The sequence below is a fragment of the Corvus cornix genome, chromosome 1A (assembly GCF_000738735.6).
Source record: "Corvus cornix cornix isolate S_Up_H32 chromosome 1A, ASM73873v5, whole genome shotgun sequence".
NCBI lineage: Eukaryota > Metazoa > Chordata > Aves > Passeriformes > Corvidae > Corvus > Corvus cornix.
The window spans coordinates 71,976,472-72,004,438 of NC_047057.1; the positions used below are offsets into that span (position 1 = coordinate 71,976,472).

General features: G+C 46.6%; 2 protein-coding genes across 3 annotated transcripts; one reads left to right on the plus strand and one right to left on the minus strand.

Annotated features, from left to right (window-relative positions):
* Positions 1 to 31: 31 nt before the first annotated feature.
* On the plus strand, positions 32 to 4,771 carry TMEM121B (transmembrane protein 121B; the record flags this gene model as incomplete). Its single annotated transcript, XM_039571101.1, is given in 4 exon segments — positions 32 to 367; positions 435 to 738; positions 741 to 908; positions 911 to 4,771. Coding segments are annotated over 4 exon segments (1,395 nt in total), but the record flags the coding sequence as incomplete, so codon positions are not given.
* On the minus strand, positions 4,769 to 27,652 carry IL17RA (interleukin 17 receptor A). 2 transcript variants are annotated; one of them, XM_039570855.1, is made up of 13 exons: positions 27,540 to 27,652; positions 19,295 to 19,319; positions 17,292 to 17,438; positions 16,330 to 16,454; positions 15,200 to 15,326; positions 13,744 to 13,791; positions 13,499 to 13,656; positions 12,209 to 12,286; positions 11,693 to 11,768; positions 11,595 to 11,609; positions 10,284 to 10,385; positions 9,186 to 9,227; positions 4,769 to 8,581 (listed from the first exon to the last, which is right to left on the minus strand). In XM_039570855.1, exons 3-13 carry the CDS (start codon positions 17,428 to 17,430, stop codon positions 7,077 to 7,079), a joined length of 2,415 nt encoding a protein of 804 aa, XP_039426789.1. In that variant the 5' UTR covers positions 17,431 to 17,438; positions 19,295 to 19,319; positions 27,540 to 27,652; the 3' UTR covers positions 4,769 to 7,076. The 2 variants fall into 2 exon arrangements, with proteins under 2 accessions (XP_039426789.1, XP_039426788.1); XM_039570854.1 differs by lacking the exon at positions 19,295 to 19,319 and having other exon boundaries at positions 27,540 to 27,594.
* Positions 27,653 to 27,967: the final 315 nt, after the last annotated feature.

Here is a 27,967-nt window from a genome sequence, read left to right on the forward strand (position 1 = left end):
CCAGCCGCCGCCGCCGCCGCCGCCGCCGCCGCCGCCGCCGCCGCTGCCGCCGCACGCCGCCGACCGGCAGCCCCTCTTCCCGGGGGGCTCCAGCAGCGGCGGCAGCCGGCGGGGCTCGGGGTCGAGCTCGGGCTCGGCGCGGGCCCGCCGCCCTCGCAGCCCCCGCAGCAGCACCGAGGAAGAGGAAGAGGAGGAGGAGGAGGAAGAGGAGGAGGACAGCATCAGCATCAGCAAGCCCCTGGTGCCGCCGCCCGCCACCCCGCTGCCCGCCGCCGCCTCGCCGCTCCCCAGCAGCAGCAGCAGCGGCGGCGGCGGCGGCGGCGGCGGCGGGGGGAGCCCGGGCCGCAGCATGACGGCGGCGGGAGCTGTACGGGGCGGCGGCGGCGGGCGGCGGGGCGGGGGGCGGCGGGGCGGCGGCGGGGGCGCTGCTGGGGCCCGGCGGGGCGGGGGGCGGGCGGCGCTGGGGCTTCCAGGCGCTGTCCCTGGTGCTGCTGCTGGGGCAGGGCGCGCTGCTGGACCTCTACCTGATCGCCGTCACCGACCTCTACTGGTGCAGCTGGATCGCCACCGACCTGGTGCTGGCGGCCGGCTGGGGCATCTTCTTCTGCCGCAACAGCCGGGCGCGCCGCCGGGAGCGGCCCCCGCCGCCCCCCGGGCCGCCGCCGCCGCACCCGCTGCTGCTGCACGGGCCCCCCGGCGGCCGCGGGGCCGGGGGCCGCGGGGCCGGGTCCCCCCCCGCGGAGGCGACTTCGCCTACGCGCACCTCGCCTGGCTCATCTACTCCATCGCCTTCACGCCCAAGGCGGCGCTGATCCTGGGCACCTCCATCCTGGAGCTGATCGAGCTGCGCCTGCCGCTGGGCACCACCGGCTTCCGCATCACCCTGGCGCTGTCCGCGCCGCTGCTGTACTGCTGCTGCGGGCCATCGGCACCGAGGGCGCCGGGCAGCTGCTCCTGCCTCCGCAGCCGCCGCCGCAGCACCGCGCCGCCGCCGCCTTCCTCGCCACCTGCCTCGACCTGCTCGACAGCTTCTCCCTGCTGGAGCTGGTGCTGCAGCCCGGGCGGCCGGCGCCGCTGCCCGCCCCGCTGCGCTACCTGCTCATCGCCGTCTATTTCCTCTGCCTGGCCTCGCCGGTGCTGTGGCTGTACGAGCTCAGCGCCGCCCGCCCGCCCGGCGCCGCCCGCCTCGCCCTGCACCTCCTGCTGCCCGCCGGGCTGCTGGACGCCCCGCTGCTGGCGCTGCGCTGCCTCCTGCTCCTGCGCTACCAGCAGCCGCTGTCCCTCTTCATGCTGAAGAACCTCTTCTTCCTGACCTGCCGCGGCCTGGAGGCGCTGGAGACCTGCTGCCTCCTCCGCCCCGCCGCCGCCCCGCCGCCCGCAAAGTACGGCCCGGCCGCCGCCGCCCCCGCCGCCGCCCCGCTGGCCCACGGGCTCTCCGACGTGGACGTGGGTCCCCACGGGTACGTGAACGCCTTGGCGGTCACGGCCCAGGGCTGAGCCCCGCTGGCCGCCCCCGGAGGAGCTGCCGCCGCCTCCGGGCCCGCTCCCGGCAGAGTCTCTGTCTCTCTGCGTTCTGCTCAGGTTCCCTCCGCCGTGGCCGACCAGGGGAAGGGGACGTGGGCTTCCCTGTCAGACTCCCGCTCCCCTACTCCTTTCCTCATGGACAAATCCAGCAGCGGAAGCTCCGCACAAACCCGACTACCTGCAGGAGCCTACGGATGACACTTGTCCCCAGAAAACGCACCTGTCCTTCATGACAAGACTTCTTCTAGTGCTTCTGCCCCTCCACTCTCTGGAGGGTCCCGCTCTTCCCCGCCCCCCCCCCCGGACATTGTGTTGCTTTGTATCCATAAAGGTTCACTTTTTTCCTTTTCATCCTAAGCAGGGACCAGTACATTTTGTCCCCTCCTTTAAGAACTCCTGCTGACCACAATAATGAGATGCGAGAGGGGCCTGACCAGCAGACGTTGCCTCCAGGTACGGGAAGGACAGAAGGAAGCACGCTTTGGTTTCCCTGGGTCTTGCAAAGCTGCTGCCTCTGCTTCCCAGGCCTTTGTGTGCCAGCTAAGGAACCTCTGGAAGCACGCTGGCCACTTGGTCACTTCAAGCCCATGACCCACCTTCTCCTAGCCAAAATGTCTACCTCTGTGCTTCAACCTTTTGCATCTTACATTGACTTCCCATGCTAAAGAAACCAATCCAGCATGGACATAAACCAGGGCTTAGGCCCCATTTCATAACCACCAAGACATTGATTTCTGGTGAGAACAGGGTTTACAGCAGCCTACTGCTGGCATCCCCAGGTGCTGGGGCTCTCATTTCTCTGTGAATATGCATGTTTACGGGATCAGCGTTGGTTTTCTTTTACACGGAGCGTAGGGTCTTCCTTTACATAGCCAGAAAGGCTGGAAAATTTCCTCCGGCCCCCTTCCATGCCTGCTTGAGAGAGCAGAGATGGGGCTAAGCCTGCAAAGTGCCCCCTCTCAAAGAGCAGAGCAGAGCAGAGGACGCTGGCACTGCTGGGGCTGGGCTCCATGCTCAGTGAACCTCACTTTTCAGCACAGAAAGCAAAGTGCTGCAGCAGCCCTCGAGGCAGAAGGGCTCTCGAGCTTTGCCGAAAGCCCACGTATCAGCATCCTGTCCTCTGTGTGCATGTGGTTTAGGGTAGGTGGGGAAAAATTGTTAGCAACCTTTCACAGGAACACAGTTTTCTTTGGTTTTAAGCTCCATGAATGTTGGGTGGGGTTAAGGCCTGCTCTTCTGCCTGGCTGCCGCTGCTCCTGAAACCAGCCCCATGGAAGCAGGAGCACACAGGCCACGTTCGGAGGAAGGACTTTGCCCCTCCCAGGCTTATATTTTGTTATCTGGGCAAGGCTGCAATAATTGTGAAAAACGACAGTTTCCTGTCACAAGTTTTTTTTTCAAGCTGTCCTGATGGGAAGGGGAAATAAAGCACGACCAACTGCTACCCAGAGCCCACAGCAGGACTGCAGGCACGGCCCAGACTTCTTCCGCACACACATTCATTCTTTCCTTCAGGGCTTGGGGCTTCAGAGCCTCTGTCCCACCTTCCTTTTCACAGAGTGGGATCAACTGCCTGCTCCGGTGGACTGCTTCAACAAAATGTTTACAGTCTGGTAACTTCCAGCTCCCAGAGGCAGAAGTGGGGCTGCCATGGGGCTCTTCTCCCCCAGCTCTTGGTGGCTGATGGGTTTTAAGGGGCTAGAACAGCCCCTAGAAAAGATGGGTCAATAGTGCTGTTCTGTTCAGAAGTGCAGCTAGGATGGGTGACTTGCTGCTCTCCTCATGCCAAATGGAGAGTTGGCAAAAGCTAGGCTTAACTTTCCCACCAGTGCTTTATTTTTAACCTGAGCCCTTACATGGGCAATTGTGTGAATTTTGGCCAGTGGCCTTTCTCTTCGGTAACTTCTTCTTGTCTGGACAATCTTGGTGCTGTGAGTGACTGTGATTGTAAAACTTGGTACTGTGAACTTTTCCTATGTGATGTGAAATGTGTCGAGGGGATGCTAAGTTCCTGGCCAAAGGAGGTGTAATTACAGGTACATGATGCTTGTACAGGTATTTCTTTCCTTGCACCTTCCTTTTTCAGCATTAAATAGATAGTAGAAGCTCAGAAATAATTATTCAAGAGAGAATAAGGTGATACCTGAACCTAGGACTGCTCCATTCTTCAGTCAAACAGCTGAAGGAAAAAAAAAAAATCCCCAACCAACTTTGCAAAAAAAAACTGAAGGGAAAAAAGAAAAAAAAAAAAGCTTTTCATCACCAACTAGGTTTTGCTGCTCCTATGGCCAAGTTCCCAACAGCACCAAAGTGCTAACCCCTAATACACTGAAGCGTGAGCATAGCTGAGACATCAAAAGAATCACAGCAGGATTATTAACAAGTCTTACTTCAGTACCCCTTCATAGCCCATAACAAAGTTTGCTGTTTCAACAGTGAGTGCCTTTTTCCAGTTAGGATATTATTGAGAAAAATGGCATATTTGGAATTTATCTGGCCATGGCATATTGAACCCATTGGCAGTGAACTCACAGTTCAGATTTGTCCGTGGATGAAAAGGTTGCCCAGGACAGATGACCCTGCAAAATGACACTTCTGTTGCTTAGAATTCCTTGTAGAAAAAGTTGTTCTTTGTGGTGCCATGGTTTCTAGGTTGTTAGGACATGTGCTGTTTGGAGAGTGTAAAGCTTTTGTAGTTGGCTACACAGAAGCCCCCTTGCAACTAAAAGGGCAGCTCTGCTGCTCCTGCAATTACTTACTTTGAAAAAACATTTAAAGATCTTCAAGGTCTTGTTTATAAACCTGCTCCTCCTTTTGAATTCCCTCCTCTTTGGTAATCGAGCTCTTGCTTCCATTTAAACCTCTCTGTTTGCAGAAGAGAGACGGTGGTACCACGGAAGTGCAAACAATACCTCTCCCGATGCACCTTGCACAACTCCTCTACGTTCTGCCAACATTAAATTGCTGGTCCAGGTCAGTAACACTTTGCTGAATGAAATTGTGCCATACTAAGACACAGGTCCCTTGGGATTCTGTTACGAGCCTCGTAACACAACTCAGTTATTTAGCATTTTATTGCTCTTTGTTTGCTGTCCTGACAAAAGAGATGACTACTCCCAGGAGGGGAAATGGAAGTGAGAGATAAGGCCTGTGGCTGATGGACACTTGGCATCCCCCTGGCATTAATCAGAACTTGTATTTTTTAAAAAGCAAGATTGTTAAAATAAAATTAGAAACTTGTGACTGATTTTGCTCCTCTTTTTTTTTTTCCTCCTTTGAGTCTTGCTGGGCTATTCAATTTTGTATTGAATAGGGACTAACAGATGCGTTAAAGTTACTTGTTTTCCTCATACTGGATTGCTAAAATAGTGTCTGGATTTTCCCCTCAAACAAACTTTTTGTAAGTGAAAGCAAATTCTAAGAGCTGTAACACCAAGGGAGTTATTTGAGAAGGGAACGACTAAGGCAAGGAAATTCAGATGACACTTCTGAGCTTCCTATTTAAGTGATTTATAGGAATTTATACCACTTGAAAAAGACTCATGGGAAAAAAGAATCAGATTTACATGTTAATTGCTGTAAGATAAAAGAAACTTTTAGAAGTGGGATCATCAAGATGGCAATTACTGACATAATCTGGGAAATGGGTTCTCACTGGAGAAGCACTGAGATCACAGCTGCCTCTTGCTTAGCTCCTGTTGGGTTAGATTGGATTCCTGCTGGAGCAGGAAGGCTCCCAGCCTTAAGTTTGGATGTCTGCAGGCCCTGTCCCTTTGTTACCAAGCTGTCCTAAGAGTCCTGCATGGAAATTACAAACAATTCCTTTACCACCCGTTTGGAAGGGATGTGCCCTTCCCACGGCTGCAGGCCCTCAGCTCTATCCAGGTCTCTCCATACTGTGCTTTGCAGGAATATTTTGACATTTGTGAGCCAGTTCAGTTCTGACTCAGTTTTGCCTCAGATTTCTGTAACAAATACCAAGAACTTAACATAACATAAGGAGTTAGGCAGAATTGAGGACACAGAAGTGTTTAAGTAAATATATCCAAAAAGTATTCTTGGTTTTATAATTTAAGGAAAAATACCCCACAGGTTAGACACGAATAAAATTATAAAATATACACAATACAAAATAAATTGCAAGTCAAAAGAAGAGATTCTTTTCTGAGACATCAGATTTTAAAAAAAGCTGAGATAAAATTATTGTAAGATTTTTTGACAAGTAAACTTAGATGGACGGGAAGACGACAAAGCAGAAAGGCCTGGATGTATTTCCACCTCACAGGTTGTTACCCAGTGGGCTGCAGAAACAGTGATAAGAAACAGGGTAAATGCCAGCCTCAACTAGTCTGGCACCCAGCCAGTGCTACAAGGGCCAACATGCCATCACTTGCAGGGAATATTCTTCTAGTGCATCCAGCCTATTCTAAAAAACTGCTGGGACTGACAGAGTTACCATCAGCGCTCCTGGAAGATGAACCCTGTAGTCTGTTCAGTATTTCACTGTGGATAACAACCTGTGCTCGAGCTTAAGCCCACACAAGCACATCTCGCAGTCGTTCTCGCTCAGCCTCCCCTAACTCAGATATAATTTCCACTCTGAAACAGCATCTGCTGAGGCTACACTTTTTCCTCCTCCAAAATAGTCCTTCATTTCCTTGTGTGTCACTATCTATATCTTCAGTTCACATCTTCCTGGTGCTAAGACACCCAAAAGCAAACAGCACTGCAGCAGTGTGTCACAGAATACCCCAGATTCTCCCGATTCTGTGATGCTGTATTCAGCCCCACATTTCTTAAAACTGTGTAACAAACCCAAATTCCATTTTCTGGTCTCCTCTTCCCCCTCCCTGCTGTTGCTGGTTTTCAAGCACACACCTCCCAGTAGGGAGGCAGGGAGAGTTATGGAGACTTTCAATTCAAATGTTTATCCCACTTATTCTCAGTTACTCCACTTGATTTCTGAAATGACCATGGAACTGCAGCTGCAAATGAATGATGAGGGGGAACAAAAAAAACTCCAGGCACATGTATCAACCAGGTAGAGACAGCCCTAATCCAGCTGAAATTCAAGGCACGCATCTTTAACGCAGTATTTACAACCAAATGTTTAAAATGTGTACTAAAATGGCAATGCAAATTTTACCATGTTATCTAAACCTATCTTCTAAACCCTGCCTGTGACTTTTATCCAGTGCAATAGAATCAGCACAGCTGGAGGGCATTGTGAAGGCACCAGTGGATGAGCCATAGTAATTTTTCTGCCATCCATCAGTGAGAATTCAGTGTAATGCCTTTCCCCAAGGAAGAGGACCACTGCCTGTTCTTTCACAGGGGTGGCCAACATTCATGGCTTCTTTCCACAGAGACTGGAAGCAACACTTCACCTCTGCTGGGCAGTGCTGCATCCCAGCAGCACACAGGAAGATCCCACCACTTAGTCATTTAGAATACAAGGACAAGGATGGTGTTGGAAATGCAGTCTCAGTACTACTCTGCATGGGACCACCTTCCATCCCTCTATATCAAATAGAGCAGGTCCCAGGCAGAGCCTAACACTCCTCCAAAGATTGGTCAATGTCCATCACCTCTGCTGGATAGTTCCAGCTGGAGCTCCTCTGAATGTCCTGGTAAAACAGCTGCTTTTGGAGGCTCTTTAGACTGTCCAAGACCTCTGGAGAGAACTCATGGAAGTCCACCTGTTGTTCCTGATCCTCCTCCTCCTCTTCCTCCTCCTCCTCTAGAAGGTCCTCAGGAGGCAGAGGGGAGCATCTGGAGATGTAGCCCTGGTCTGACTGCACTGACTGTCTTTGGTCATTGCACTGGTCATCAAAGACCAGCTGGTGCTGCTTGTCAGCCTCCCCCTGGCAGAGATACGGCTCTGAAGGAATGACCCTCTGTTGATAAAGAGGGTACATGAGTCCATTCAGATGGTCACTCAGGTCATCTGAGAGGTTTGCAGGACTCTGGTCAGCTACTGCTGAAACCTCAGAGTCCTCATGGAGGATGAGGTTATTCCTCATTGGAAAGCTCATCTCCAGAAGAGGAGCTCCTTCCATGCAGTCCTCATTGCTCAGCACATGATGACTGAGAATATTTCTGTCTTCCAAGGAAGAGACCGGCTCCACTACCTGAACTCGAGGAACATCCACAGGAAGGACCACAGTCTGGGAATTTGGATCCCCACATGGATTAAGCTGAGGCTGCAGTTTACAGCCTGTACTTTGGCCTTCATGCATGTGGAGGTTGATGACGTAACAGCAGCTGGGGTCAGGCTCACGTAGGTGCAGCTGGTGTTTCACAATTCCTCCTGGCTCACTCAGCAGCGAATCCACCTGGCTCTCTCTGTTTAGGGAATGCAACTCTTCATCACTATCCAAGCAGATGGTTTCACTCTCAAACCAGTCTGGGTGCTCAGTCTGCCAGTTCTTGAACTTCTCTATGGCCTCTTTCAGCTTCCTCCCACTGGGGGTATCGATGTAATTCTCGGCCGTGATTTCCGGGATTCGATGGATCCGCCCAGGTTCAAACTTCTCCAGATCCTGAATGCGGAAATAAATATCCTCAAACTTGTCCATCAGTTGGTACCTGGATGTGACATTGAACAGATCAGGTATATCTCTCTCGCTACTTATTCCCTCGAAGTAGCAGACTATGTACATTCCAAAACAGGCTGGCTTCTTGAAATCTGGCAGGATCAGATTCAAGGCTGGGGTGAACAGGTCTCCCACTGGCTTTTGCAGATCCTGCTTGAGACACACAGGCTCACTCCCGAGCATGGCCTGCCACTTGGCCTGGGTGCCCCGAGAACACAGGATGATGATCTTTGAGGACAGATCCTCCATTTCCTTCTTCTGCCGCGTGAGCCAGGGTAGCGGCCCCAGCTCCGAGATGTGGTGGTCCTCCAGAAGATCCAGGGCTACAGCAGTGCCACAGACTGTCATCAGGAACTCGGCAAACTTCAGCACCACGTCCACGTAGAGCAGGTGATCAGCAGAGTACACAATCCAAACTTTCCGGGGCTTCAAGGGCGGCAGGGAGAGCTCGGTGTCTGGTGCTGATGGAAGACAGAAAAGCATTAATTACAGCCACATTCCCCAAACTGCAATGGGGTGAGTCAGCACTAATCAGCATAGGAGGGTATGAATAAAACTTTTAAGTTTTAATGCTGTTTTTGGCAACGTATGTGGACAACATCTCATTGCGTAAATTTAATATGAAAGTACAGACACAGTGAAGCTGTGATTTATAATAATGTCCAGATGATTCATCGACTTCCACCTCACAAAAACACTACACCAGCTTCAAGAGGTTTGCAAATATTGCTGTATTCTCTGGTGGAGAGCTGAGTGTACCACCCCAAACCAGTCTCCTATTGCTATGGCCTAGATGATCAGCAAATGTTCTTCTGCTAGTGCAGCCTCAGCTGGGTCAAAAGTCTCACCACATTCCAAAGCAATTACCTCCCATCTGACAAGTGTGGCATTTCAAAGTCCATATACAAAGCTTCTTTTAGCTAAACAGGAAGATCCTAAGGCTATCTTTTGGTTTCAGGAAGCATCTATAGAGTAGTTAAAGGCTACAAAAGCCCCTTCTAGGCAACTGTGTGAGACCTGCAGAATGCATGACAGGTGCTTGATAAAACACAGGTGGCATCTTACCAGCTTGCAAATCGTTGTGGCTGCACTTCCCTCGCCAGCGTCCTGGAAGAGACAAAGTCACTGTCAGTTCTGAAAACATGAAGTAAGATTAAATGCTTAAAATCACACCACCTTCCACAGCTTAGGTTAAACAAAAATAATAATCTTTCACTGCGTAGGGAGATAAAGCCGTAGGGAGGGACAAGCCTAATAAAAAAACATACTGAATGAATATTCTTCCACAGCCAGTTCTTGCTACATTTTTTCTTTGAGAGGTGACAGAAAGCACTTAAAATGAACTTTCACCATCTCCCCCAAATCCAGGCAGTCTCAAGTAAAGAACCCCCAACTACCTCTCCTTAAGGAGAAGGGGCTTTTCAAAATATGTCCTTTTCTTAAGAAGCTTTTCTGAAGAGGTGACTAAAACGTCCCTAGCAACATCATATAGACAAGTTTGATGTTAAGAAATTTTACAAAAGATTACCAATTCTCCCTCTCATGTAAAAAGAAAGCAGAACAAGCAGTGAGTGACACAGCTTCCCTGTGATAACTGCCTCACGGCTGCAGCACAGAAGACCAGGAGTTAGCCCTTAAGTACCCAGTTTTCCCATGTGCTTGATCTCAATCTCTATGTCCTGTATTCTTTTTCCTCCCATTTTAATTTAAAAACCATATCTAATCTCAAAATAGTATAAAATTAATTTTGCAGAGACTTTGGGGATCAGGGAGAAGACTAAAGTGTGGACAAACAGGAAGCTTCTGTTCTGCAACACTCTTATGCAATGCAGGAGAAAAATAACTGCAAAGATATCTGCAGCAATCTGCAGGAAACAAAAAGCTGAACTACAAGATTCCTTTATCCCCTCATGAGTGCTGAAGTGCTATGAACATGGAGTATCAGACAGGATAACCTGTGTAAGGCTTTACTTATCCAGTGGATGGTACTAGGACATTGCAGGTCCTATAATGTAAAACAGAAGAAGGTGTTTTCATAGGCATTATCTCAGTGGCAAGGCATCAGAACAGCAAGGGACAAAAGAGCAACAGGAATAGATACAGAAGGAGGAAAAAGTATTCTTTAGCATTGGATTTTCTCCTCCTGCCTGGTATGAGTCTTACCTGCTCGTTTTCTAGTCATACACAGCACACCTGTAATGACTGACCCCACCAGTAACACACAGATGCCAGTGATACACCAGTACAGCCATATCATCATATCATCTGCAAAACAGAAACACTCCTCAGACACTGCCTTACACAAAGAGTTTCACTAGAGAGCAGAAGGTTCTTGAGCAGCACAGGCCAAGGGAGGAGGACCCTGGCTGTGCTGGGTAGACCAGTACTTCCTCCTTAAAAAACACAGTAACTTCTCCAAACCCATCCCTGCTCCCATGATGCTGCTATGCACCATAAACCTGCTCCACACAAAGAACCATATGTGCAGCACACTGAAAACACAGATCAAGAACCTTCCTCTAAATAGCAATGTTTACCCAGCTTTGACAGGCATGCCGCCCATGTCCTGCCTGTTCATGTAATCCAACTCAAAAAATATTTTAAAAAATCACCATTTTGGGTCATGAATTTCAGTTTACAGGTGGTTTTTTGGTTTTTTTTTTTTTTATCTTGAGCAAAGCAGATCCTTACAGGTGTTGCAGCCAAAAACAAAGATGTCAAATCATTATGCACAAGTTATCTTGACATTCATAAAAATGAATATATGCAAGCTATTCTCTCCAAAAGCTGCTTTGTATTATGCAAATTTTTTAACACTGAGCAAAGTGACAGAAAGTATTTTATATTAAGACTCTTCTTGTCAAAACTGCTTCTCAAAGAATCCCATGCAAGTGAAAAAAACTGCTCCAAGGTTCACACTGCATACAAATACTTGCCTCATTAAATCATGGTGAAGTCATTCTTAGCACAATTAATTCTGAACTCAGTGTTACAAGGGGACTGTTAAATTTTAGACACTGAGCTCTCATCTCCATCAGACAGATTTATTGGCACATATTGATTATGATACTTGGCTGGTTGAGCTTGGTTGGCTCAAAAGAGGGACCCTGAACAAAGAAATCCCTGGGCAGTGAAACCCTTATGACCTGAACTCCCCATTCCTCATGTGACAGTCCAGATAAAGAGCATTATTGGGGTCTGAGGTCTCCTTGCTCTTTGTTGGTTTGTTACCAAGTGGTTGCCACGTTCTCATCTTCACATCCTCTGAGGTTTCAGTGGGAGCTTTGGTGGGTTCCCAATATGGTTGTTACAGTTCGTATACCATCATCCATGGTACTATTTTCAAATAATATAACATTTTCAACAGGGACATTTCCTGCCTGTTGGCTCATTCCCAGGAAGGATCATTTCTTATTCCACACAACAAGAAAAGAGCAGCAAAAAGAGTCTCAGGGTATTGGAAGAACTTCTTACCTGATGGTTCTGTACCTGCAAAAGACAAGAGTTATGTTAAAACTTCAGTTCTCATCTGTAAGACAATGGAATCTAATTTACAGAAAAGTGGTTCTCACTTGGAACTGGTTCACATGGGATGAAAGCAGAGTGTCTCAGACAGTCTGTGCTACAGTTCGCAAAAAATGGCTGAATCTGCAGTTGAAATGAATTCAGAAAACAGAAGTTATTCTTACAAGAAATTTTATTCCCTGATTTACTTTCTCCCTGCCTCAACATTCCTTCTATTTTAGCACAGAGACACAGAATTCCCATTGCCCTTCAGAAAACAATATTAATCAAGAATTCTTACACTACACATGAAGAAGACTGTGAGCTCCTGAGGTTGCACATTTGCCATTCTCACTCCCATAATTTCTGACTTGGCAGTCCTATACTAAGGAAAAGCCACTGACTACAGAGAATACCTATATAAAAATTCTTTCAGCCATTCAGCCATAGTATTTCCCTGATGCAGGTAATTACAGATTAGCCAATCTCAGAACAAAATGCTGTGAAAAAAACCCCTAACAATCCTCAGGTGCTCACTGCCTTGTTTGTGAAGGAAGGACACAGGGACAACAGTGCGGTCCCACCTGTATTTTGTAGCTGCAGCAAGCTTTTATGTTATTCTCTATTTTGATTGTGACATTCACTTGCTGTTGTAATCCATCCTGCAGAAATCAGATGCAAGTTAAAAGGGAAGGAAGAAAACTGGATAAAAGAGGAAAAAAAGAAGAGAAGTTGACATGACAACACAGAGGGGTCCAAAGAAGCAGAAGCTGCTATTTTTTTTCCTTTGAACAGGAAGCCCACAGAGAACAAAATGGGTAAAGGATCTGGCTACCATCACTACAGGTGTCCTGTGTGACAGACATGGTAATACAATTAAAACAGCAGGCTAAGATTGCACAGGTAACAGGAAACAATTAGGGATGTACACTGTATAACTTCAAAGGAGCTGAACTTACAGTTTCTTAACAACGTAGATGCCTTCAGCTTTGTAATGTGTAAACATTAACAAGCTTCCTTGTTTAATTAGAAGCAGCTGTCAACACTGCTGCTTCTGACACTAGAACAGGCAAGTAAGTCGCCCTTGCTACCTGCTGTACACAATCAGTATCATGATAATCTAATTTTTCACAGTGATTAGCAGATACAAACTCCAAAATGAGGTGTGTTCCCCTCTACCAGGGGAATACTCACACAGCTGTCCCATCTGTGTCAGTAACAACTTAAACAGATCAGTGCATGCAGTACTAAGGGTTTTAAGTGTTAAGGAACAGATAGATTAAACAAACTGCATGCCAATATATCTGCCCTCACCCAAGGAAGGGTAGAGAGTGGTTCCAAATATTCAGTATTTCTCCTCCCTCAGATGCCTGAAGGAAAACATTTCTTATATTGGAAGACAGTCTGGACACTTGGAGCTTCTCAGCAACACAGACTGCAAGAACCACAGAAACTGATTCTCAGCTTGAATGAAGCATCTGTTATTAAATCACTTGTTCTTTATCTAAAAAATTTAATTAACACCTTCCTGTGATCATATTTGATAAAATACTTCAAAGATTTATTGAAACTTTGCACCTCAGTTTTGGTTAGCTTCCTGAGTCTTAGCTCCCTAGGCACTGGCTTGAAAAAGGTAATAAAGCCCAGATAGTCAGATATAAAATTTGACTTTGCAGATGTTTATAGGCTACTTCATGCATTATAAAACCTCTTTTTTGATCTTTTATCCACCAAATTCCTCTTTCCAAAGACAATTAAAAATCTATAAAAATGATCCCTTGAAAATTGTTGTTCAAACGTCCTGCTTTAGCAAGCATTTAAGATGTTTGCCTAAATCCCCAGAGAAGGTATGACCTGGGAAGGCAATTAATTACCCCAGTGAAGTCCCGTGTGATCATTTTGCACTTCTTCTCGTTCAGGTAACTGGCCACATGAATTCGGTATTGGGCTGGCTCCATCCATGGGTTGAAGCTCACGAGCACAGTTGTATCATCCAGACTTTCACCCCGGATCCTGGGTTCCCACAAGCTACCTGGAAGTGGGGCAGATATTCCCAGGTTTCTCAACTGTCAAATATTCCAACAGAGCGCCCACGTCTACGCGACTCCAAAATTGTTACCTGTCTTTATACATGGGATGGTTCTTTTCATCAGAGAATCCCTGCAGTCTGCAAGAAAGACCATCAGTAGCTAGTCAGAAACATTGTACTTCCATTTAGGAAAAAAACCACATTTTCTTATCAGAAGCCAGACACCTAACCAAGCTCTCCTAAATGAGTAGGCACCTTTGTTCCAAAGCAGTGGCAAAATTCTGTAGAAGAACAGTATTGGTTTCCAGTGAATAAACCAGTCCCTTCACTGATGTCATGGTGTGTTTTGTTCTTCTTTTTCTTCTCAGAACAGAGAAAATTAACGAGACTAAAAACACTTAATAGTGCAGCAGTATCTGAGAACGCTTGCTGATGTAACACTGGTGCAGAAAGGGTCACAATAGTGGAATTAAAACTTCATCTTCATCCCCACACCTTGTAATCACACCTCAGCAAGAGATTCCTCCAGAGGCATTCTGACACAGGAAAATTAGGAGGCTGGAATCTTTCTTAATCCCAAAACACTCTTCCACATTTCTAATTCGCTTTATTTAACAGATTGGCCCTGCTTTTTGGGACTTCCTTCAGAGTCAAATCCAGAGTCACATATTCAACAGTTAGCAGTGTGGGATTTACAACTCTCAGCCTTAAACTATGCCTCTTCTCCAGGGTTTGGACAAAGGAAAAGGAACAACTCCTTCCTTAGACAGTTGAGATAAAACTGCATATCTCAAATTTCCAACTTCCAAAGTTATCAATTTAAACTTTACAAAGTTTACAAATTTACAGTGTCTCCGTAATTCATGTGTAAGCTCCAATCAGCAAAGCTCCCTGCAACTCCTGAGCTTGACAGCATGAATTAGGTTTCTGAAGAACAGTGGAGGATAAAAGGCAGGAAGTTCTTAGTGTGAAAAGGCATAAGAAAGGATAAGAGGGCTGAAAATGAAGTGCTCCCTCTCCTTTTCCAGCTCACATTGACTGACACGCTCCACACTTTGCCATTTTATAACTACAAAGTCAGGCTGACAACTACAAGCAAGTTAAGAAAAAAGTTAAGAACCAGTTTTCAAGCTCTGTACTAAGCAACAAATATTTATGAAGTAGTTAGTGAAGGCAGAGGGCACTGCAGATGCTCAGCAACCTTGGGGAAAACAATAAAAACTCTTTTAGCAATAGGAAAATTTTCACATATACAAGAAAGGGTCAAGTACTCAGCACTACCAAGTTTCTTGGTAAATTATACCTAGCTGTACCTTTGAAATTGAACTTCACACACCTAAGATTTAATACTAGAAGGCAAACCTATGATTTGGAAATTCTGGCCTGTACTTCCAGCTGCCACAAGCAGAGGGGCAACTTTGAAAGATTTTAAATTAAGTAAAAGCAGCAGTGATGTCAGGCCCACAAACCACCACATTCCTGCCCCAGGTCCACAAACCACTGCATTCCTAAACTCAAGGCCTAAGTGAACTAAATCACCTCTTACCAGGTATTGTGAGAGACGTGGACTTGCAATTGTAGTCTCCATTTACCCCCAGTTTGGGCAGGTGATACACGGTCACTTGGTAAGTCTGGCCAGGTTCCACTTCAAAACGGTCAAAAGTGAAATTCCACTGAAAACAAAACACATCCACAAGGACTTTAAAGGACAATGTTGCTCTTTAAAGGCACTGAAATTAACAGCTGACCTGGCCCTGTCCCACGGTGCTCCCTCATCCCATATAACCCTTTTACTGAAGCTTGACTATAAAAAATTAGAACTCAAGTGTATTAAATATACCCATCCCCCCTTGGTCTGACTCAATTGTTCTGTTTGGAATTAGACTTTTCTTAGGATCTTTGAGCCGATACAACAGTTCTATGCCAAACCACTGTGTGGAGTTTCCACCAAACTACATGCTGAACTGAAAGGAGATTAGAATAAAATACGCAGTTTCAAGATGGAAACCTCAGTCTAGAATGAATTTTGCAGCACTGTGCAAGTGCTAAGCATTTAGAATTGCATTTATACATATGTAGTTCTGTACCTGGCTATTCGATACATATTTTCTTAAATCTGTAACATTTTCTGCACCAGCAATCCTGTGCAAATTCTGGAAGAGCCATTGGCTCCTAGGCCAGTGGTATGTGGTAAGTGGTAAGCTAACTATGACCAAATTCTGTGTGGTAAGGAATGAACTCCTTATTGTTTATATTCCTTACTGTTGTGGATGCTCAGCACTTTTCTGATGAGTTTCCTAGGAGGAGTGTAAGCTGAAGGACCATGGTGCTTTCCTCCACAACAAGAGAGTACAAGAAAGAAGTGGAAGCAATAGGAAGAGCTGAGTTTAAAAAGCTATAAAATGTCATGCTCTCAAGCAGAATGCAAAACCCCCTACAACTATTTGCTTTAAGCAACATCCAGAGTGATGACACATGCTAGGTACAAAGAGCAACAATTCTTAAAACCTGAAGGGTAGGAAGAGTGAAAGAGAAATGGGAAATGACAGCAGATCTCGAGCCCAATACAGACTCTAAGCAGTCTGCACTTTTTAATCAATAACCTTGCCATAAGACAGTGAAAGCAGAAACAAATCCAGGGACTAGAAAACGGAATTTGGAGCCCTTAGCACTCACCCGGCCTCCATCTGGACGGACCTGAAGAGGCAAATTGTTCTGGAAGTCAAACTGGGCACAGATCTGCTGATTGCTGCTCACTTGCATCACGGCGAGCTCCGCCCCTTCCAGACAGCGGATGCTGGCTGCAGGCACAGGGACAGAGGGACATGTTCATCTTTTCCTCTCCTCTGCACATGCAGAGGCTGCAGCCCCCACAGAGAGCCCCACTGTGCCTAGTCTTGCCACAGTCTTACTCCTTTGAGGCGCTGAGGATCCCAACACAAAGATAACTGGCCGTGGAAAAGTGGGCATGCAGGGTTGACTAACAGAACTCTCAGCCTAAAGGCTGCCCACATGGCAAAGCTACATCCATGCAAATGAAGGAGCAAAGGAGAAGGAGACTGCATTCTCCACACACCCTGGCAGCTCCACGGATGCAGTGTCGTGTTCAGCTCTGCCTCTCCAAGCTGCTTGGTGCAGTTTGGGAGCCAAAGCAAACACGCCTTTATTTTGGTACACACGGTGCCAGCGAGAGAGTTTACAAGCACAGCTGAGGGAAATGACTGGGCTGCCTGAGTCACACCTGCTTCTACACTACCATAGCTAGAGACTGTAACTCTACAGCCCTCAGACACAGGCCCTGCAGAAGGAAGAAATGAATGTGTTCAGTTCTGTCTTAAACTTTGGACATGAGTATGCAAGGGAAGCATCATTTACAGACAAAAAAATCAAAGGTATTTGGAGAGTGAGAAAACCGGACTTATTGGCAGTCATTTAGGTTCCAACAATGAGACAATTATTCCTTTATCAAGGCACACAAAGATGAGATTACACCCGCCAAACAAACAAAATTAAGCAGACAACCTGTCAAATTTCAAAGACCTGCTTTCATGACTTGAAGTCATAATTCTCCTCGCTGTCTTTACTAGATCACACCTACTTCATCTGCTCCATGCTCAAATTAAACAACCACCACTTACCATCCGTGGCCACTTTCCACTCTATCTGAAGCACAGGGAGCAGTTTTCCATCCTCCCGACGGAAAACATCCGAAGAAACGTGGAGACTGCTTGGAGCAGAAGGAGTCCACGCAGGAACCTTCAGCCAGCTCGACTCCATGCAGGTGCCTGTCCAGCAAATGAAAACCACATTTAGAGTGGGGCTGAGGAAGCTCTGCTTAATTGCAATTATGGTCTGCTCTTTGGGTCAGGGTTACTCTGAGGGGAAAACTGGGTGACAGACTGCTTCCAGCTCAGAAAGGCAGTTTTCAGCATGGAAAATTTACTCTGTAAACTGCCTGGAATGGTCTGAACTTATTCTAGTAACTTCCTCTTTTCCTTAAAATCCCTTCGTACTTATCACAATCAATGCAGACAGGCTAAACAGGTCAAGTAAGTTTATTCAGTATCTCCTTCAACCTTCTGCTGAAACAGACCTATGCTAGTACTAATTTCCAGCCTCCCAATCATAAGAAATCTGTCAGATACCCAGGAAAATTGTTCCAATAGTTAATTACCTTGGGTCTACAAACTGCTTTTCCTCAAATTTGAATACACATCTGAATTCAGCTTCCAACAACTGCCTGTTATGCCTTGTCTAAATTAATGAGCTCCCTGGACAGAAAAATAAACTATGCTTGTCAACACAGTGTTAGGTCAACTGGTCCTGTAATGTTATCAGAAAGTGAAATCAGGTACGACAGGCATAAGACAGACATGATCTACTTAGGCTTTTGTAAGACATTTGACTTACCAGAGAATGTTAAAAATAGCACAGTCAGCCCCCTCCCCCCGCCCCAGCACACTTTGGGTCTATTTTGCTGGATCTGTGATGGAATAGTGGAAAGTGGGCAGTATCCCTTCATGTAACAGTATGGTTTTAGGCTTAGGAGTAATTAGACAATCCTCAAATGCTCATTCTACCAAAAAATATCTATAAAAAGCCTGACAAGAATAAAGCACCTTTCAGCAAAGAGTGTACTAAACACTAAAAAAAAAATATAGATTTCCCCTAGAGCAGAAAAACAAGAGCCATAAGGCAGAATTTAAACCAAATATTCAAATTAGGCAGCATTTTAATGATGGTGCTGCAGTTTGGCTCAGCCGTGTTGTCAAGCTGTATTCCAATGGCTGTGTGCCAGTGGGAAATATGGTCCAACCTGATCCCACCCAAGCCCTCTCTTGCCAAAGAAGTTTTAAATCTGGTTTTTTTCAGCACAGTCGTCTCCCTGATCTGGCAAGTCAAACAGAAACACTACAAAAAATACTACTGGCTACAAAAGCACTTGTGCCAGTATGACACAAGGTTGGGCACTGAGGCAGGAATGAGCCTGCTTAGAACAAGGGCTGCAAGGAAAAGCCAAGGAGCTCTGCAGCACTGCCCAGTTGCCTCCAGGTACCAAATGGACACCTACAGAACATTTTCTGGTTTTCAAGAACGTTTTTCAGAACGTTACCCATAATTATGTTAAAGTCATTCAGATGCATGTCATTGCTAAGACTTGACCCCTTACACCCAATAATTTACACTAATTACTCTCAACTGCAGCCCTCTATGCCCCTTTTTAAATTCTAGTTCATACACTATTTTTTCATCAAGTACTATCATAATGGCTTGTAATGAACATTTACTGGCAAACTTGTCCTAAAATTCCCATTTCTTTAAAAACTGACGATCCCAGCTTTAAATAGAAACTAAACAAGTTGGGTTGGGTTCTACTCATGCCACTGCCTACCCCCCAAACTCTGTCCCAAAAAAGACATAACTTTCCATTCCTCTTCTAGCTGGAGCTTATAATGGATCAAACTGGAAACTCCCAAAGCAAGGCATGATAGCAGTGTTTCCCTTTACAGCCATCTGATTCTAGCAGGAAAAACATGCTGTATGAACCCAGCTAAAAAAAGAAAAGAAAAGAAAAGGAAAAAAATAGAAGAAAAGAGCATGATCTGATGAGAAAACTGCAACAAAGAAAAAAATTACTTACTACTTCTTACGAGACAGTTTAAATCCTGTGGGGGAAAAAAACAAGAATGTTACTCTCAGAATAAAATTGACAGTAACTTGCTCAGTGTTGGGAGAGGGGCAGAAAAAACCACTTCAGTGACACACACAAATTGGAAGAATGAACCATGATGGAAACACCGGACTACGGTGTTGATCAAAAATCCAGGGACTCAGGGCATGAAACGTGTGCACAACTTATGTGACATCAGTATCACAGAATGACAGATTCAATTGGAAAAGACCTCTGAGATCATCCAGTCCAACCTGTGACCAAACGCCATCGTGTCAACTGAGTGCCCGTCCAGTTTCTCCTCCAACACCTCCAGGGATGGTGACTCCACCAGCTCCCTGGGCAGCCCGAGGCAACTCCCTGGCATTCCAATGTCCAATCACCTTTCTGTGAAGAACTTCTTCCTAATGTCCAACCTAAACCTCCTGTGGTGCAGCTTGAGGCTATGTCCTCTTGTTCTGTCGCTGTTTCCTGGGAGCAGAGCCCGACCCTCACCTGGCTCCAGCCTCCTTTCAGGTACTTGTACAGAGTGGTGAGGTCTCCTCTGAGCTTAAGCCCATCAGCCCAGGAGCACAAGCCCTCTGCAGCAAGGCTTGACACTGAGGGCGATTCTATTTTCAAGCAATGTATTTGAGAGGCAACCCATTAAGGAAAAAACAATTAATCAGAATTAGGCACTTTCTTATTAAGAATAAAGATGCCCTGATCATAAAGAAGCAACTAGAAGTTTTGTGGGCTCTGCCTGGCTTCTCCAAGTTATGTTTTGTTGCTACTGGAAGACCCCATGGTCACCAGGAAGAAGCATGTCAGCTTGCTTGGTTAGTGTGATGCAAAATCCCAGTGAGAAGGAAGCCTGAAGTCACTGACATATAAATCAAAATGAGGGCTAGGTTTCCTCTCACTCATTTCCTATGCCCTGATGAATAAAGCTGGATATTACTGTCATACTATTGCCATCATATAATTCATTTCAGTGGAGGGGGGAAGGCAGTTGGGTTTTTAAACTCCACAACTTCCTACAGTCAGCTCCAAGTGTATTTGGGGCTTAGCATCCAAGGGTATACTTACATTTTTAGGGATGGTTGCTTGAAAAAGCCAACTGTGCCTTTTTGGTAGTGAACACGCATGGCACAAAAAGCTAAAGTCTCATAGACACTGAGCTGGCATTACACAGCATCACTGCCAGAGGCACAGCCCTCAACCTCCCTTCCCTTAAGCCCAGCACTGCAGCCTGCCCTGAGCTGGCACCAGGCAGGCACCTGGATATGGCCTGAAAGGGAAGCAAGGTCCAGAATCTGTGAACCAGATCTTCTGCCCTTCTGCTCCTGCTTGGCAACAAACTACCAGCTCTGAAGAGGAAGGTGGACACTGCTTTTTCATAGCTGTGCTGGCTTTTGTCTGCTTATGACAGGACAGAATTACATCCTGCCTTTAGAGCAGTCCTAGCAGAGGCAAAACACCACATCAATTAATAAGCTTTCTGTTTTTTGAGGGAAATACAAAGTATAAAGTTCGGTGAGATCGAGTACCACACGAGCTGAGCAACCAATTTCAAACATGGGCAGAGTTCTACTGACTATGAAGGAAATACTTCAGAGATTAATGCTCACACTTCAGCTCATGTATCTGGGTTCCTGCAAACCTGGAGCGAAAGCAGGAAGATTTGGCATTAAGCTCCTCATGCTTATATAAAAAATAAAAGCTGAGAATCTCTTCCAGGCTTTTGCTACACGAGTCACAACAATACATACAGGTACAAATCCAACCTTCACAAGAAACACATCCACACTCCAATTACTGCACCACAAATGCCCTCAAGATAGAGGTATACTGAAAAAGATTCAGTGCGACACCCAAGTTGTGTAATGTTAACCAACTTTATGATTGTTTAGGGAACATTTCAATCAGCTCCAAGGATGGAATCTGCCTTATGGGCTACCCTGAACTTCTAAGCGTACCCAAATCTACATGGCATTTTGCCTGAGAACTGAACTTTGCTGAGGAATGGTTTTCTCAGCAGCCAGCTAGCCATGCTCTGTTTTCCAAAATGAAATCATCTTTGGTGCCCTGTTAGGACTAAGGCAACATCCCACAGTCAGAACAAATATTTTGGCACATAAATACCAATTTAGTCTGAACTGCACATTCACAATTATACTGGACCTAATTATTGTAGACAAATGTACAGATAAATCCTCCACTAAGTATTTAGATCCTGTCATACTTGAAAAAACTGGTTACAAGTACAGTTAACAGAAATGTTATTGCAACTTGGTACATCCCAGAGCAGGTTTCCTTTCCCTCCCTGCCACTGCAGGACACTGCCATGTAGCACCTGCAACCTAAATCCTTTATTATTGGGGAAAAAAAAAAAAGAAATGGAAAGCAAGGAAGCAAACGCTGATTAAACCAGACCCAAACCAGCTAACTACAATCCCTGAAAAAGAGAACAACGTAAATTGTGAATACCAGTACGGAAGAGAAGATTAAGCTATGAAAAAAAATTACTCCTAACACTTCAGACACTTAATCAGACTTTTTAAGGTAAATTATGTGGCCTGACAAAGCCCCTCATGTAAAAAGGTGCAGTGGTTTTGTCTGAGATGGAGTTAATTTTCTTCACAGCAGCTGCTATGGTGCTTTCCACTGAGGGCAAAGAGCAAGTGGCTGTGCGGGGCCGAGCTGCTCTGGGATGAACCCTCAAGAGGAAACAAAAATAACTGGTTACTACCGATAGGGTTTTTTTCTAATGTAGTGATCTCTGTTCAAGCCTATCACTTAATATTCAGTCATTTTGTCCTCGTTCTGTTGCAGTTATCAGTAATTATTGTAAATGGCATCATGATAAAGCCCTTATAAAAAAATATAAGGCATTATTAGTCTGAAGAGCAGCAACATCTGCTTTCATTTGAGTGCTGGTGTTCTGCTTCTTAGCTGACAACACATGGTTAAGTGAGGAAATGCTGCATTTCCCCTTTTTTGTTTAATGATCAACATGAATATTGATTCATTACAGCTTACAAATGGATCCTCTCTTCCTCCAGGTCTATTATTCCAGGTGAAGTGCTCACAAGGATGTTCCCAGATTTGATGAGGCTGTGGTGCCCTTTCTAACATTCATTAAAAACTCCAGAGCTAAACGAGGAGCCATCCATCTGTTGATGAGGATTCAGAACCAACACTTGGTAATTAAAGCCTTTCTTACCTTTTCAATGCTGGGTTTCTATGGGGAGAAACAACAGTATTTTATCTGGTGCATCGCCATGCCCCAGCCCCGCTCAGGGCTTTCAAGGGACTACCTACACGTGTGTTTTTTCTAACCCGTTTACCTGCTGTGACACCAACTTTTGCATGTGCAGCTGACTATGCTGAAGTGTTTTAAGCTGCCATCAGGTAGTCAAGCATTTAGCAGGTCTACCACAAGAAGAGGGGAATGATTCTCCCAGCACAAGGTAGCCTGCACCAATTAACTTCTCGGCACACTCCCTTCCCAGTCCCCAAAGGACTACAGGGATGACCCAAGAGCTGAAAATGCCTTGAAGAACAACTCATCCACACGGGAAGTCCTCACTATTGGCATAAGGAAGCAAAGATACGTGAAGATAAAGCCACAGTGCAGGCAGAGGTATAAGAAGGTCAAGGAAAGGCAAGTCCTAGAAAGGCTTTGCCCTGAAAACCATCACCTCTTTTTTGTAGTGTACCCAGGTGAACAGGTCTGGGCTGCAGCTGAGGCCACACTTTCATACCAAGAAATGTAACTCCAGACAATGACATTCAAAAGCCAGGAAGAAAGTAGAGAAAAAGATCAGTTGGGTTTGCAGCAAAGTAAGTCAACTGGCTACCTCCTCAGCACCTGAGGGAATACTTGTTGGTTTTCCCTTGTAAAGGTCCAACCAACCCAAAACCTTATCTGATGCATTGGCTCATGCAGAGTACATTAACAAAGCTCTGCATAGCAGAAGTATTTCACCTAGTTTCCCTACTTGAGTGTGCTGGTTTGGGCTGGAATAGAGTCGATTTTCTTCACAGTAGCTGGTATGGGTGTTTTGGATTTGGGCTGGAAACAGTGCTGGTAACAGAGAGATGTTTTTGTTATTGCTGAGCAGGGCTTGCACAGGCCTTTTCTGCTGCTGTAATAGCCCTGCCAGCCAGAAGGCTGGGGGTGCAGGAGTCAGGAGTGGACATACCTGGGATTGCTGACCCCAGGTACCCACAGGGATATTCCATACCGTAAGGCATCAAGATCAGCATATAAAGTTGGGGGAAGAAAGATGAAGAGGGGGAAGTTCAGAGTGATGGTGCTTGTCCTCAAGAGTCATTGTTATGCATGATGGATCCCTGCTGTCCTGGAGGCAGCTGAACACCTGCCTACCCATGGGAAGTGGTGAAAAACAACTTGTTTTCCTTTGCTTGCAGACATGGCTTTTACTTTACTTATTAAATGGTCTTTATCTCAACCCACAACTTTTCTCACTTTCACCTTTCTGATTCTCTCACCCATCCCACTGGTGGGGGAGTAAGTGAGCAGATGTGTGCATAGTTGTCAGCTGGGGTTAAACCACAACAGTCCTTTTTGGCACCCACCATGGGGCTTGAAGGGTTTGAGAGAACAACAGAGCAGACAGGAATGTGCCAGGCCAAATTTAGAGATGTTATTCTGGTAGCCATTGACAGGTTCCTGTGCTTGCCATGGGGCTCACCTGTACATGGGAGTCTGGTGCTTATTAGTGGCTGGTTTTACTTCCACTGCTTTGCAGTGCTGCTCATCCCACCACTCTGCAGCACCTGGAACATTCTGGTAACAGCAGAGGTGATGCACCTAGGCTGGGAAATGGCCAGAGCACCACGGCTGTACTGGACAGGCTGGAACTCCTGGGTGAACTGGACCTGAAGGGACTGTGGATGAGTCCATGGTGGAGTGGAGATCCACTTACCTGCCCATAGGAAGTGGTGAATGAACACCTGGCTTCTCTTTGCTTGTGTGTGCAGCTTTTGCTTTCCCTATTAAACTTTGTCTCAACCCATGAGTTTTCTCACTTTTACCCTTCTGATTCTCTCCCCCATCCCAGTGGTGAGGGAGTGAGTAGGTGGCTGTGTGGGGCTCACTTGCCAGCTGGCCCAACAAGCAAAGCTACAGACATGGGAGGCATAAATAGGAGAAGTTGATTGTGAGGTGATGCTGAAACTATTATCAGCAGGACAGGCACAGTCAACTCTTCATGTTTACTTGCTGTATTTTCACAGAAAGCTAAGCAACTGTTTCTTTCAGTCTTTTAAAATGATTTTTGTTTCGCTTTTGACATTAAAAACAACAGACCATACGCTGTGGAGAATCATATGGATCTGAATGAAAAAAACCTGGGAAACTGATTAACAGCACCACCCCATAACAATTCAATTAAAGTAATGGGAGGCAAAGATTTCCCAGCAGGATGCTCTGGTAACTACAAAAAACCACTGTGAGCCGGGCAAGGGTCCAGTTTTCCTTTAAAGAGTGGCTGCTGAATGGGAAGGACTCCAGCTTCCCAAAATCTGCCTTTCACCTTTGAACCATTCTGTGTATCTTCTGAGGCTTGGATGATTTGAAGTTTACTGCAGTTTCCCTTTTCCAACTCCTTAGTAAAAAGAAGCAGAGATCAGCACATGAACACATTACAGGAATAAATGCTGAAGGATGATTTGTGTAAGGCTGCTAGGAAGCCAGCATCTTTTACAAAATTGTTTTAATCTTTTAAAGCCTTTTTCTCTACTGTTTCTAACTTTTTGTCTTGCCCTCATATAAATTCTCAGAAAAATCAAATCCAAATTCAAAAGTTAAATTTTCTTCATAACAATCAGTTCTAAAGTTGTCTTTATCATGTTTTCTTAGTTTTGATCAGTAACCCTTTTTATGATGAAGTTCAGTAGTTTTGATCAGTAATCCTTTTCATGCCAAGGAGTTCAAAATACCTTAACAGCACTCAGTGTGATTATGTTAACATCCTACACAGCAGAAAGATGCCACAGAAGGGAATGAGAGAACACATTTGCAAAGGAGACCAGTCTTCCTCACATGCACCACCACAGCTCGTCTTCGTAAGAGATGCTACACCAATTCTTCTCCAGAGACTTCCACTGAATCAAGCTGGCAAGATAAATTTCAGAGACATGTACAGCTATCCAGCCCCTCAAAGATAGCAGGGTTATAAACGCTGCATTCCTCCAGGACACCCAGGCATGCCATGTCTCAAAACTGTTACAGCACAATGACTGAACACAGTGATTTAACACTCGATGGTGAAAAAACAGATGGGTATTTAAGCTGTGGGATGTTTTTGCCCTGCACATAGGAAAAAAGCCACTGCAGATGACAGCTACTGATAGGAACTGTATTTGCAGCTGTGCTATTCAGCCCTACAGCTGAGCATGTTTGATGGAGTAGTGGTGAATGAGGCCCATTAAGTGCATTTGTTGGCATTTTAATAAGATGAGCTGTTAACAAGCATTTAATTTTACTTTCAGGTGTCTACTGACACCACATATGACACTTTCCCTCCACCACTTCATCTCCCAAACAGCCTCTGCCACATGAGAGTTTTGCTGAGGAAGCCGCCGTGGCTCACCCTGACCTGCTCCAAAGCTCAGCAACAGCAGCCTGAGCGCGGTGGGTTAGACAAAGGAAGTGAATCTCACCCACCCTGCGCAGCAGCAGCTTTGCTTTTGAACCACACCACAGTCACGCATTGGGAGGGTTACTGAATCATCCTCTGAAAACAGTGCAACCCACAGAAAGGGAAGGGGGAACTGTTTTCAACTGTCACAGCTTCAGATGGTGGTGCTTTTTCCTACGTGTGTCAGCAGCTTCACAACTGCTTAAAGAGGCTGCTCCCGGGCTTAAGTGGATTCCTTTTTTGTAAGTCTATCTGCACTTTAGAAATTGTCTTTTTGATAGAAAAGGCCAGTGTAGCAGCCCTGTACATTCACTGCTCTGTGTGCACACCAGAGAGGGGGGGCAACAAAGCTTCTCTGTGAAAGTTGGTGATTTTCTGGTGAGCCTCTCACCCAGCTACTCTGGTCACATTTCCTAAAAACAGAGGTACAGGCAGCAAGACAAAGTCAGTCAGAGCCCAAGCAGCCAAGGACTTACAGAGACTCTTCAACATATTACTGTCAATCTCTGTGACTAACAACGTTTCGGATATCATGGTTATGTGAGATGCCTAAGCAATATTGTAATTTTTCCTTTGCCAAGGCTTTACATTTTGTAATTCTACAATGTCCAGCCTAAAGTAAAACTGCAGAACTGTTCTGTTTTCTTAGGGTCTCTTTAAATAAGAGAGAAGGCAGCAGAGCAGAGGTCAGGTAAAACAGGGCTAAGGATATAGTCAAACATTAGGAGAGGTGTCAGACTAGACAAAAGATAGAAAATGTGTACAGAAAAAGATTATAGAAGCTTTCATCCCAAAGGGCACGTTTTTGTCTATAGCTGTACCTATTTGCCTTTGCCAGACTGCTGAAAGTACACCATGGCATGTAAAGCTGTCCAGCTTAGCAGACAGCTGCCCATTTTCCCATCTCACTGCTATTGTTAACAGAATTAAAAAGCAAAAGCAGATCTCTTCCCCTTACTACACACTCTTTACATGTATCTGAGACAAAAAAAACCCCTCCAAAACAAAAAAAGCGACCAACAAAACAAATCCAAAACAATCCTCAAAAACCACCAGAGAGAGCGACCAGCCCGAGTTCATACTCCGGGCTGCCAAAGTTCGCTCGGGCTGGTTGGTTCGCTTTTTACAGAGACACCACATTTGCAGCTCCTGTCTGGCCGGTTTCACAGGGAGAAAAGGCAACCAAAATCTAGCTGTTCCAAAACCCCGGGTACACGGAATCCTTATTTCCCCGCGTTCTCCTGAAGAACCCTCAGCCGCAAGGAGCTAGTTAAAACTTTTAGGACATTGGGCAACGTCAGCTCTTAGCAAAGACTCACATCCTGCTCCGGGACTCCGGGCGCTTCCAGCACGCCTCAGCCGCGGCCGCCCGGCGGTGCCCGTGACAGGCGCTTCCCGGCAGCCATCCCCCGGCCCGGGGAAGCCGGCGGGGCTCGCAGCGCTCCCCGCGCCCAGCCTCCGCCAGGGAGCGAGCGCTCCCCGGGCAGCCACACCGCCCGCCCCGCAGCTCCCCCGTCCCAGCCTCCCGGCGCCCGCCCGGGCCCGCCGCTCCCGGCGCCGCTTACCGGCTGCGAGCAGGTGAAGGGCGGCGCGGCGTCCAGCAGCAGCCGCAGGGCCGTGACAGCGGGCGGCCAGGCCAGCAGGAGCAGCAGCGGCAGCCGCAGCCCGCGCCCGCCATCGCCCCGCACCGCCGCCCGGCGCTTCCGGGCTCGGGCCGGGCGGGGCGGCGCCGGCCGCACCTGAGGAGGGGCCGGGGCGGCGCGGAGCGGGGCCCGCCCGCCGTGTGGGGCCGGCGGGAGCGGGGCTGGGCCTGTGCTGGGCCGCGGGAGCCCCGAACGGCTCCTCCCCGCCGGGGACAGCGCTGTCCGTGGGCAGAGGCTGGGGTTAAAGAGCCAAACCTGCTGCTACCTGGGGGTCGTCTTCCTGTTCGCCAGTCAGCGAGAGGGTCCCGAGGTCTGCGTGCTCATCACAGAATCGCCAGGGTTGGAAGGGA

Bases quoted from the DNA above. Each gene is read 5' to 3' on its own strand.
- IL17RA (XM_039570855.1), bottom strand. From the start codon at position 17,430: ATGGAGTCGAGCTGGCTGAAGGTTCCTGCGTGGACTCCTTCTGCTCCA. The intron at 13,657-13,743 runs GTAACAATTTTG...CCCCACTTCCAG, and splicing joins CATCCCATGTATAAAGACAG to GTAGCTTGTGGGAACCCAGG. The intron at 12,287-13,498 runs GTAATTAATTGC...TGATTTCTGCAG, and splicing joins TCACACGGGACTTCACTGGG to GATGGATTACAACAGCAAGT.